The sequence below is a fragment of the Mandrillus leucophaeus genome, unplaced genomic scaffold (genome assembly GCF_000951045.1).
Source record: "Mandrillus leucophaeus isolate KB7577 unplaced genomic scaffold, Mleu.le_1.0 Scaffold556, whole genome shotgun sequence".
Classification (NCBI taxonomy): domain Eukaryota; kingdom Metazoa; phylum Chordata; class Mammalia; order Primates; family Cercopithecidae; genus Mandrillus; species Mandrillus leucophaeus.
Genome location: NW_012105986.1, coordinates 1,664,333 through 1,677,805, shown reverse-complemented (window position 1 = coordinate 1,677,805; position 13,473 = coordinate 1,664,333). Strand labels below are relative to the sequence as shown.

At 39.7% G+C, this 13,473-nt stretch overlaps 1 protein-coding gene across 1 annotated transcript; it reads right to left on the bottom strand.

Moving 5' to 3' along the window:
* Window positions 1–200: 200 nt before the first annotated feature.
* On the bottom strand, window positions 201–13,206 carry OPRK1 (opioid receptor, kappa 1). The gene is made up of 3 exons (XM_011998115.1): window positions 12,992–13,206; window positions 9,239–9,591; window positions 201–4,293 (listed from the first exon to the last, which is right to left on the bottom strand). Exons 2-3 carry the CDS (start codon window positions 9,579–9,581, stop codon window positions 3,761–3,763), a joined length of 876 nt encoding a protein of 291 aa, XP_011853505.1. The 5' UTR covers window positions 9,582–9,591; window positions 12,992–13,206; the 3' UTR covers window positions 201–3,760.
* Window positions 13,207–13,473: the final 267 nt, after the last annotated feature.

Here is a 13,473-nt window from a genome sequence, read left to right as displayed (position 1 = left end):
CATAGGCCTGGAAACTAAAGATCACAGTTTAGATCCCCATATATTTTGTTTCTATCCACTAATCACCCACAACATTGTCATGGATGGAAAGTTACAGTAACCCTTATAGTTTTGAGAAACAGTTTCCATTGTTCTTGTTGAAGTGCAGCATCACTGAAGTAATTACAGAATAAATAATTTACCACAATAATTGACTGTCATGATTTTTAGCAGGTACAATTTTGATTTTATTGCAAGGCACACAATTGTATATACAATGCATAATTATCATCTTTTAAAGTACAAGATAAAATAATATACATTATAGGAAAGAACATATGAGTATACTCTTATCTCAGAGAAGAAAATTGCCTTAAGGAAGCTGGGTTATACCCTTTTTGGATGTGATTTTCAGATTTACACTGAATCATCCAAATAGCTCTTGGTTAGAAAATAAATCTCATTGACAGGACACACAACCTTTCACAGCTTTCTCTTTACAATGTTCCAATTTAAAGTCAGCTAATGTGCTCCCTGCATTGCGTGAGTCATCTTATTTCGTCCCAGGACTAGATGAAACACCTATAAATTGTCTGACAATAGTTATACACATTTAAGAACTTTATTTCTCAGTAATATTTCACAGAATAGAACCATTTTCTTAAGATTTTATGTGACTCTTTATTGATTTTTTTTTCTCCAAGCTATTTTCCCAAATGATGTATTATTTTTAGTATTAAGCCTGGAGTTTTGACTTAAACTCGAGGGATGCTCTTAGATTGGTAACTACTCTGAGACACGAAGAGTGTTTCCACTCTCCTCCCAGTTAGAGTGGGGGGTTTCCTCCTCAGTGCTGCCCCTGCATGGCTGGTTCATTTCTCTGTGCCTTCTCTGACCCCTCGCTAGGACCTGTCTTCCAGACCTTCTTAGCAGGGTGGAAAGATAGGGTTCATGTAGAGAATAGATCTGAAAGTTAAACACATGCAGTTCTGGTCTCAAAGAGACACAACAGACAGTGTCCTCCCCGTTGAGGTCAGAGAATAGGAACATCAAGAGATGAAAGATATCAGAGAGCCAGAGGGGTTTGAACAAATGCACTGCCTGGAACAATGAATAAATGGCAATGTGGTCCCTCACATCAGGACATAGGACATACAGAAAGCATGTACACACTTTGACAAAGAAATACATTTGTGCAAGTGGCATTTTCCCTACCACATTGTTTACTTTATCATTCCTTTAAAGCAGTACCCTAAAATGATATTCCCTTCTTCGCTCCTTTTTCAATGTTGGGAAGTCGGTATTAATAAGAATCAAGAAGCTTGGACACCCTTCATTGACATATACAAGCTACTATTCTTTCCTTGGGTTGCAGACTTACATATGAGGAGATGAAGGAAAATCAGGCAAACCAATAATGGCAATTAATGCTATGAGAGCATGTGAAGTGCTAACTTAAAAGAAACAGGCCAGGTGTGGCCACTCACACTTATAATCCCAGCACTTTGGGAGGCTGAGGCAGCTGAATATTCAGAGGTCAGGAGTTCGAGACCAGCCTGCACTATATGGTGAAACCCCATCTCTACTAAAAGTACAAAAATTAGCCAGATGTGGTGGTGCACGCCTGTAATCCCAGCTACTCAGGAGGCAGAGGCAGGAGAATCACTTGAACCCAGGAGGTAGAGGTTGCAGTGAGCCAAGACCACACTACTGCACTCCAGCCTGGGCAACAGAGTGAGACTCTGTCTCAAAAACAAACAAACAAACAGAAGAAGAAGAAGACAGAAAACATTAAAGGAAACACACTACTCTGATTTCATCTCACAATCCTATCTCTGTTATATTTTGCACTGGAAAGGAATCTGATGAGAAAGTCTCTTGGGTTTTCCTGTTCCATAAAGAAGTTTTCATATTTCCTATTTCACTAGGGCTTGTTTCTGGAACTATCCTCTATATAGAAATCCTTCCTGTACCACAGCCAAGATTTTTTACTATGGGATTAGTGTAAACCAGTATTTAAGCCATTCCTGTTTATATTCAGTTATAAAAATACAAGGGCAGCCAGGAATTTCAATAACACAAGAAATACTCAAAAGAGCACTTCATTTTCATTAGGAGAAATCACTTTCATTCTGTCATATGTCATCTGCGTTCGGTGCCATGATAATCTGGAGTGGAGGCAAAGATGGTCAGAGTAACATTCTGAAGCCATGTGTAAAACCTTCAATGCAAGGTTTTGTTTCCAAAAGGTGAGAGTACATACACCACCAAGAAAGTGCATGGTGAACAGAACCTAACAGTTTTAATGATGTCTGTAGTTACATAGGGCTATATATTCATTTTTTCTATTAAATTCCAGAGGATGCTGCGCTAATAATATATAGGCTTGGAGATGAGTGTTATTTCTAAATTATCCCTTTTTTCTTCTCAGGCAAATTACAGAAAAAGCCATTACCTCTGAAATGGTAAGTTTCAGGGGGAAAAAGAGGGAATTTATATGTCATCTGGAAGTTTTAGCAAAATTACCCTAAATGTGCTGCTCCTGGCATTATCCTCAGCAGGTATGCCCTTCACAGAATGCCATGCAGGATGTGCCCTGGCACCAGGAGGGACATCATGTCCTCATTCAGCACACATTTAGGAACAATTCTACTTCCTGCTGAGAGCCACAAAATAGTACCTTGAGATCTACAGAAGCAAAACACCTTCCTCTCCGTGAATAGAGAGGATCTGCGAATCGCTATATATTCATAAAGAGATGTGGCAAATAAACTAGATCCTGCTAAGGCTACAACCTGGGAGCTAGTTGAAGCCTTTGTGATTCATTAACACATGAGTTATGAGCACTGTTACAGGACTAAATGGTATTCAGGGAGTCTGAAAGAGATCATGCCATGACTAATTCCCAGCAAAATTTCTCAGCATCAACTTAGCAACTCAGGGGATATCACTAGTGTGCCCTCAGGAAATCGCCTGGCTGGGAGGCAAGCCTATTCCTTATTTGTACATGTACTACTATTTACAGAAGATACTATATATATTTTCAGTGATATTCACACTACTTTGTTTCTTGACAATGGGACATGCTTTATTATAAGACTGTCTACCTGAATAGCATGCTAAGAAAAAAAACCTGTAGTTTTCGAGAAATTAAACCATGTTAAAAACAACCTTTTGAATGTTTAAATAATTTCATAAATAGCAAGATAATGTTCTGGTATAAGTGAACATCAGATTCCTCAGATGTGGGTCCAAGCCATACATAAGCTGGAATTCTCACCACACAGCCACATGAAATGCGTGTCCACATAGCATGAACCCTGGAAATAGTTCTCATTCCATTGGAGGTCATTGCTGTCATTGTTAAACATCTGGATTGGATACCCACTGAGCTCTGAAAGCAATGTCTTTTCTTTTCCTTTTTTCTTAAACCGAGCTTTGAAACTACATTTCATAGGAAAGCCACAGCAGACGGGTGCTGAACCTTATCTAGGAAACCAGAAGGAAAAGATGGGTTCCCTCGTTCATCAGAGGAACTGAGGGTCTGCCTCACTTCTGTACCCTAGAGAAGAGGTGCATGTGTTGCATGGATCTTTCATCCTTGATGTTTCCACTGATCACGAACGTGGTCTGCATCTGATGACTTCAGACCATGAGATCTCTAAAAGTTTATTTAAAATTCTATCTTTTCATGTCAGACCGCAGTAGTGATCTGAGTTAAACCCAGATCATTGAACTCCTCTCTTCCTGAAGAACTGTACGAAGACATCTCCACGACTAGTCATACTGGTTTATTGATCCCATCGACGTCCCTCAGGTAAGCAGGATCCTGAACTGTATTTCGGACTCTGCTAGTGCTCTGCCGCTCCATCCTCATCTTCAGTGGAAAGCAGAAGTCCCGGAAACACCGCTTAAAGTTTTCATCAAGAAAGGCGTAAAGAATGGGATTGAGGCTACTGTTGGTATAGCCTAAGGCGATGCAGAAGTAATAGCTGGAGAGAGCAGCCGTGCTGTGGGAGGTGCTCCCCAGAGCCTCCACCAGGATGAATATGTGAATGGGGGTCCAGCAGACGATGAAGACCGCCACCACCACCAGGACCAATCTGGTGATCCTACGCAGGTTGCGATCTTTCTCTCGGGAGCCAGAAAGGAGCCGGACGCTCTTGAGACGCAGGATCATCAGGGTGTAGCAGACAATGATGATGAGGACAGGGATCACAAAAGCAAAGACGAAGACGCAGATCTTCATGAAGAGGTCCCACCAGGAGTAGTCATCATCTGGGAACTGCAAGGAACACTCGATGACATCCACGTCTGGAGGAGGGCAATAAAAACCACAACATAGAAACCTGTTATTGTTATTACCGTGGCTGCAAAGTGTTTTAAATGTGAATTTTAATACCTTTTATTGCAATGGTCCCATTATGGTAAGATGACATTACCTGAAGTAGATCACCAAATTACTAATGAATTCTGTATTTTATTAGCCATCTTAATCTTTGTGCATGGAACAATGATGACAGTCACTGTTTACTGGTGACATACACAATACTGTAGAATTAAGATTAGCTGACAATCTTGCTCATCTAGCTGCAGAAGTTGGTTTGACACTGACGGCTTGCAGAAGAGGTAAAGAGTTAATATATAGCATGAGTACTTATTTCTATTTCCATTCATTAACACTTCTACCAGACCTAAGGCTCTGGCAATAAAAAAGCTAATGTGTATTTGTAATAAATGACTGAATATTTCAAATCTAGTCACTGAATTTAACAAAAGCCAACTTGTTTGAAAAACATTAACTGGTTTACAGGAAATCATTATGTGGGTCAACAGTAATTGATATGAAATTTGTTTAAATATGACTCAGGTATTGTGATTTAATGGAACCAATGACACTCGTGATTAAGGGCATTACTGAAACACAAGTAAAACCCTTGGAGGAGGTGGGGGAGAATCATCATCATCATCAAGGGAATTCTGAGTAAATCAGGCACATTTATTTTCATTTTTACCAACATTATTATGTAACTCAGATAAAACAAACACTTGTATGTGATTACTTAGAAAATTGCTTTATTTGCTCTGCTTCTCTTTGCTGGGTAGTATTCTCTTTGGAGTAGCCTTAATGTTAAAAAGACCAGGGACTCAGGACGGACACCTTCTAAACTATTTTAATGGGGGTCCCATGGGCTCGCCTTTCCCCAAACACCAGCCAGCCCACATTTCCAACCCCTGCCCCGAGCAGTCAGCGAGCACAGAGCAGAGCTCTCTTTGCCCTGGTCCTTCCTCACAGACAAAGTAGTCATGAGCAACACCGTGAGTATGATTACTATAATGAAAATATTTTCTTCTGACATTGGAAAAATCTTCTTCAAAAATTGCGCATGAATATTTTTTAAATAGCAAAACAGCTTTATTAATGTTTTCTAAAACATTTTAATTCACTCTTAATAGATTGGGATAATAGAATATCCCATCTTACTAGAATGTTAATTACATATACTTTAAAATAAAAAGGATATAATCATTTTGGACAATTAATAAAGATAACTATCTTAGAGACCTTCAAGTATCAATGAAATACCAGATCAAACCTTGGAGTAGTAAATGAACACTTCCAGAGAAATTTGTCGTTTTTGATTTTTTAAAAAGTCATTTTCCAAAGTAATAATACTATGAACACTATTAACTTTTGCTTTAGTGTTTATGGTAAATTATTTTTAAATCACTACTATTATCATAGAATATAAGATACCCATTAAATAACTTTTGATGAGTGACACATGAAAAAAAAATCTGAGTTCAATATAAATATTCTATTCTGGGTTTTGACTTGTTTGTTGAATCTGGTAGAAGAGTTTCCTTGGAGGTAGGGACCATGGTTTGGTTTGGTTTTTTCTGCTTAGCTTTTGTTTTCAGCATTAGCTCTTTCTTGTGGCTGACCTCAGCTTATATGTCACTTCAGAGATGTTTAGATGGAGATCTGTCTCTTAAATGGTCCTCTCCCCGGTAACTTATACTTTGTCTACATGTTATACTCACCCAATTTCCTAGACAGAAGCTTGTCTGATCTGTAATTGTGTGTTTCCTTCCTAAAGTTTTTCTCTCCATCTAGAATGTGAACTGCCTTGGTGGAGAAACCCAGCCTGCCTTAATCAATATTGAATCCCTGACACCTAGGGTAGTACTTGGAACATGTGGCGCATAAAGAGAATAAATTGTTAAATAAATGAACAAACAAATACATACCACATGAATAACAAACCCTCGAAAGTGTGTCCTAATTACAGTAGTTATTATGGAAAAGTCACTGGCTAAGCTAAGCTAAGCAGAAGCCACACAGGGCTGCTGTTTATTTTGGATAGACCTTTAACTCCGAGGCTCAGCTTCCTCCCAAACAAACCGTCTTGCATGTAGTGGGAGATGTTAAGTATTAGATGACTGGGTGAAATAATCAACAACAGCTACTTTACAAGACTTTGGGAAACAAACGTTCCATTACAGAGTTGGAAATATCCTCCAGAAATGTCAATGAAGCTGAATTTGTAGCGTAAAGAGAGTGCTGACGCAACAAGAATTCCAGTGCACTTCACGTTATGCTAAGGGGATCAAGCCAGGTACAGAAAGACAAATATCACATGTCATCAAGCATCATATTTGGGAGGTTAAAAAAACACCCTGAACTTACAGAGATGGAGAGTAGAACCTCTAGTGGTGACGACAGGTTGGGAAGAGTCGTGGGGAGGGGGATATACAGGGTTTGTTAATGCATACGAAATACACTTCGAAGAAAAAGGATCATGTTCGGTAGCACAAGAGGGTGACTACAGTTAACAATAATTTATTATATATTTCAAAATAACTAAAAGCGTGAAATTATAATGTTCCTAACGCAAACAAATGATAAATACTTGAGGTGATGAATATCCCAATTACCTTAATTTGATCGTTACACATTGTATGGCTTGTATCAAAATAGCGCTGGTACCCCCTAAATATGTACAACTATTATGAATCCATAAAAACTAAGCATTTTTTAAAAAAGAAATTCCTGTCCAAGCATGCCATTTTTATTACATGTTCTGTTTCAGGAAGAAGGGGGCATTTTCAGGTTGAAGTATCCATACAACTGCCTCAGTTCAACAAGCAGACTTTCGTTTCCTTATGTATTAATATCAGTGGGCTGCGGCTTCTGATGGCTCCTGTTCCAGCATCTCATGCCTGTCATAATTATAGAGTTAGTTCTAATAGCTAAACTAAAGCTTTTCTTGTGGGTATTCATTTTGTTAAGAATATACTGTTTCTGCTTACAGCGATTATAATAAGTCTTAGCTACTATAATAAAAGTAAGAGCGGACTATAAATCCTCATTTAGTATACACACATATACTACAGTATGGAAAATATTAGAGTCAACATTTTACGTTCACAAAGTAAAAGCTTTGCCTCAAAAGAGTTTCTTGCACTTTATTTCTATTCGCTGTAGGCATGAAGAAACAAAATCCTATGTGTGATTAATCATATTTTAAAATGCAGATACAATAAAGAAAGTTGGGCATTTCTTAAAATTTGCCTAGTAGTATAGCTTGACACCTGCTGTGGCTATGCTAGAAATTCATTTTGTAGTTTCAGAGGGAAAAGATCAGCTTCATTAAAAAACAATGAATACAGTCATTATACATTTGTCCAAACCCACAGGACGCATAACCTGGAGAGTGGGCCCTCCTGTAAACTCCAGGCTCTGGGTGAGAACGCATCAGTGTGGGTTCAGCAGCTATAATAAATGTACCACTCTGTGGGGGAGGATGTGCCTGTGTGGGGTAAATGGAGGTAAAGGGAAGCTCTCTATGCTTTCTGATCAGTTTTGCTATGAACCTAAAACTGTCAACTGAAACCTAAATAAAGTCTAAACACAAACCAACCATGTATCATGCAAGACAAGCTATGATTTTAGGGTCTTGCCCTTTCACTATGACCTGGAAAGTCCTCACTATATACAGTCAGTTATCTGCTATCACAGGTATTATGAATCCCCTAATAAACTGGAGCATTTACATACCTGCTGGAGCATTAAACAGCATGAGTAAGGCCCAGAGTGACTATTCTGCTCGCCTCCCCATCATGAATTTCTATGAGCAACAAAGATGCTTTCCATACCTTTATATTTTGCTAGTAAAGCAAAACTCTTAGAACAGTACCTCTTACCTTGGTTGCAGGTCAGAGTCACCTGGGGAGAGCTCAAAAATCTTGACACCCAGGCTGTACCCCAGGTTAATTAAATCAGACCATTCAAGGGTGAGATGCAGGCAGCAGTGTTTTCTAAAGTACCCAGGTGATTCCAATGTGCAGCCAAGAGTAAGAACTACCGTCCTAGAAATACAGGAAAAACATCAACGTGGGGGCGGGCACGGTGGCTCACGCCTGTAATCCCAGCACTTTGGGAGGCCGAGGCAGGCAGATCACCATGTAAGAGATTGAGACCATCCTGGCCAACACGGTGAAACCCTGTCTCTACTAAAAAAAAAAAATTAGCTGGGCATGGTGGCGTGTGCCTGTAGTCCCAGCTACTCGGGAGGCTGAGGCAGGAGAATTGGTTGAACTCGGGAGGCAGAGGTTGCAGTGAGCCAAGATCATGCCACTGTACTCTATCTAGCCTAGTGATAGAGTGAGGCTCCGTCTCAAAAAAAAAAAAATATTGACTGGTTTGCATGGGGTAAAACCTGATATGTCCAAAATCAAGTGGTTCTGCTCATCTGTAACTACCATCCATCTGTTAACTTGATTTTGAATGGCCTACAGTCAAAGCTGTTAAAAATAGTGATTTGGAGATTATCTTTCAGGAATAAAAGAGGAAAGAACAAACATATGTTGCCAATAATTTATATCCCTTGTTAAACACAAAAAAAAAAAGGAGGGAGAAGGTACGTCCTAGAATTGCCAGGTTGTACTTTAAAATTCCACATGCCTGTGGTTTCTGACCTCATCCTCACCCCTCCACTTTCTACTAGGCATTGTCAGAAGAGGAGACAGGTCAGGCATCTCTCTTCTGGCAATGTCATAATTGCATTCTGTGTTTAGAGGTGGAAAAGGACACAAAATTGTTCTATTTCTCATCTTCCATGGATTTAGGCACTACATTTCCACCATCTTTTGGCATCGATTTCTACTAGATATATAGCCTACTCACTCTCAAATTAAAAGTCTCTGTAATTTGAAGCTACATTTTTATGAATGGAATGAAAATGACTGCTCTTACCTTCCCTGACTTTGGTGCCTCCAAGGACTATTGCAGAGATGCCAACAGATGACGACAGCAGCCAGATGCAGATATTGATGATCTTTGCCTTCAAGGGCGTGCGGAAGTCCAAAGCCTTCACGGGGTGGCACACGGCAATGTAGCGGTCCACACTCATCATGGTCAAGGTGAAGATGCTGGTGAACATGTTGTAGTAATCAATGGAAATTACTATCTTACACAGCACATCCCCAAAAGGCCAGGAATTCATCAAGTAGACTGTACTCTGGAAGGGCATGGTTGTAGTAACTAAAGCATCTGCCAAAGCCAGGTTAAATATGTAAATGTTGGTTGCTGTCTTCATCTTTGTGTATCTAAAAGAAAAGAAACAATAGCATTTCCCTCCATTTTCAAGTTAAACCCATAAGGTGAATGTGTTTGTGATAGCCTTTGGATTACTGATTTTGCTTCTTCATTCAATTATTCTTATATTCATTGAGGGTCTAACATGTAAAAGGACTGTTCTAGACATTGATAGGAAAAATGGACAAAGATCTCCGACTTTATTGTTTATTCTACTGCTTTAAAACATTTAAATAAAGAAGATACAGAAGATAGCAGAGATAGATGAATAGACATATAGATCTAGCATTGCATATAATACAGGTCTTTATTTTGTGGCTGACAATTCATCTTAATCCTGCCCAGAGTCGCTTGGCTTTGAGCATTTTTCAAACACTATATTCATTTTCTTTGACTTTTTTAAAACATATTTTTCCTCAGAGTTATTTTGAGAAATCAATCATTATAATTATGATGTCATTTGAAACTACAAAATGGTTTTCATTTTGATATATGTTCAGTTGCAATCACTGAAAGACAATTAGGTTTGCTGATTTTTGTTCTCCAGTGCACCATTAATTTGTCATTTTAAATATGTTATATAAATAAAGCGGGTTGAATCCTGCTCTTACACGTGTCATAGCACTAAGCATAGTATGGTACAGTAGGAGAGAAATAATTCTTTCTTTACTCCTTGAGATATTTTCTAAGCACGTAATATGTCTCATCTTCCAATTGAGGAAAGAGTAATTTTCAAGGTAGGTAAGAAAGATTGCTTTTATGCCTGAGTTATTCTTTACATCATAACATGATGTTTAGGACAACTTCATTTTCAACTAAGACTGAATTCAGAGGGTTGTTTTGCTTAGAGAATGCTTCGTCAAATATCCATAGAGTATTAAATAAAAGTTCCAAACCATATCATCAGGTTTTCAAAAGCCAAGAGCTGAAATATGTTGGGAAAATCCATATGTCGATTACTTTCTACAGCCTCAGATTTGAAGACCTTGTCACAATGCAAGTGTGCCCCATTTGATACATTAATTTCCACATGAGAAACAACTCTGAACGTTTCATGATAGAACAGAACAGCCCTGGCTCCTCTTGGAGGCAGTGTGGTCTCATGTGAACTCAGACAGTCCTGAGTCTGAACTCAGAGAATGACTTATCTGAGTTTCAGTTCCTGCTAAATAAGAATCATAAAACCTAACTCACAGTACATAAGACAAGGGCAGTAGATGGCCTGATGCACAGAATCACACTCCAGCCTCAGTATCTGCTGCCTTTCCTCCCCACCTCCAATCTCTGCTCATTAGGAAGTGGCTGTGTTTGGGGTCAGCCGGGAAGGCATTGTGAAGACGGGTACTAGAGTTGGTATTTGTTGGTTTCCATTTGGATGTTCTCTTTACTAAAGAGTGATTTAATCTGGAAAGCGAGGAGTTTATTTAAAAATGTGTTTTGCCTTTATACTTTCTATTCAGACATTATTAAGTGACCTATAAGTTTTAGAAAGTGACTAAACATGGATGGCCACGGTCTCATAGCACAGGCTTTACAAAAACAGAGATAGCCAAGCAAGGACCGTTACTGAGAAGGAGCCACATGTTTCTAATGAGAAAGACTGAAATGCTATCTATTCAGATATTTTCTTAAAAATATGGTTTTATGTTTGAAAAAAAATGCATCTTACAAACCTACCTTCTACTCTTTCAACTCCTCCCACCCCAAAACCCCCGATACTAGCAAGGATTCCAGCAGGAATCTGACTCCTGCTCTTGTATTTTGTGACCCTGATATTCCCCCTCTTTCTTTATGAAGTCAGAGTGGCATTCTTTATGCTATAAACTTAGGCAGACCTGGGTCCTAGTCCTTAATTTTCAAACTAACAAGTATACTTTAGAGGGTCCTTAACCACCCTGAGCCTCAGTTTCCCCAATTGTAAAGTGGAAACTATAATATTTATGTCACAGAGTTCCAGGGGTAATGAATGAATGCACCTGAACCAGACAGCATGTCTAATCTATGTCATCTTCCCCAACTCCCACCTCCCTCTTTACGTGGGTGGAAGCCACCAGTTACCACAGGAAGCAGAAAAGAATATAGTTTCTAGGTAACATCCATGGTCATATTTACCCAATTCAGCTTAAATATAAAAGGTGAGAATAAAAATGAGCCCCAGGACCGGACACAAAGAACATGAATGGAATGATACATAAGTTACCATAAAATGTAAAGTGCATCTTTAAGTAGTCACACAATGTAGAGTAATAGCTTGATTTTAGTTTTTCAAAATATTTATAGCCAATAGATGTATGAAACTGCGTAAGACTTGAACATGTAAAGAATTCAAACCCCATCTTCAGATCTCAGAGAGATGAGCATAGGCAATAATCACACTGACCACATTTCTGAAGTGCCCGCGTCAGGCCCTCTGCCAGGCGTTTCCCAAGCTTTGTCTCGTTTCGTCCTCACAGTCACTTCACGTGGTAGGTATTGGTACTCTATAGATGAAGTGACTAAGAATCACAGGATTTTCTTTAAAATTCTCAAAGTGATATAACTATAAAAGGCACAGCAGAAATTTAAACCTAAGGGTTTGATCCCAATTCGTGTATTCTTACATCTCCCCAGCACTTTGTAATTTGCAAAGTCCAGTATCTTGACTTCCACGTATCTTGCTTGATTCTCAAAACTACTGCCCTTCTAGTTTCCCTGAGAGACTTATGTGTTTTGCCTCCTATAGCTGAAGAAAGTCAGGCTCAGGTAAGTTAAGTGATTTGTTTGGTGTCAGCAGAGGCAGGACCTCAGTGGGAGGATCTGCAAGGGATGGCAAGGCAGGGCCCCTCTTCCAGGTTTCTGGAAGACACATGCTTATAAACCTATAACACTAGAAGGGGAGAACTCATAGAGTATAATTAAAAGTAATGAATAAACTATGACTTCAATGAATATTTATAGATAGTCTTCTGTGTACTACACCGGACTACTCTGTGAACGTGAATATAAAGCAAGGCTGTGACGCTCAGAGGCAGTCTGGTTGAGCCCCGGGGTATTGTTTGTATCTAACTGCAACAGAATTAGCCAGTCTTTTCATTCATTGTATGTCCACCACTGAAAAAACAAGCAAGCTTTCTCATTACGCTATGATATGAAATTATTTTCCATTTCACCCACACTGCTTTACAAAAATTCACAAGCATTTCAAGCAAAATGGCACCATCTGGGTGGGAAGTTCTGGCTTGTGTGGAGGAGCTGGAGGTGGGGTGGCAGCTCATGGCTGCACTTTTGAGCATACACACCGCAGGAGCATATGGTATGAAAAGAGCAAAGTCCGTGGGCTGTCCTCGCTAAACTGACAACATAACAGACCTGAAAACAACAGTACGGTGCATGGAATGGGACGTGAGGGGCAGGTCAGGAAAGAGGGCTTACCTAGGGAACTTGAGTTGTGAGCACCGGGAAGGCTATGGTGGCCAGGCAACAGGGCGGAGGGTGTTCCAGAGACTTAGAAATGCTCCCCAATGGCACCTTGACTCAAGACCATCCTAGTGTACTTCTCTTTACAGAGAAATGAGGGGTGGCTTCAAAATTGGCAGCCACTGGTGCTTGTGTGATGGTGAGGGGAACAAAGTTATCTGCTGAGATGTCAGGAACCAATGTCACCAGGCAGGGTTTCTGGGAAGACGTGACACTCACCATGCTAGAAAGGTGGCACTTGAGAAGGCGGAGCTGACCCTGCAACACGGCACCCTCAGGACTTTCTGTCCTTTCCATGCACGGCTGTACTCAGACAATATGCAGGAGGTAGAAGAGGTAATTATTGGATTATTAGCATGCTTTGCTGTTGAGGTGCATTGCCTAGGTTTGTTTTCTGTTTTTTAAATTTCAGTGATGCTTCTTTAATCAGGAACTCC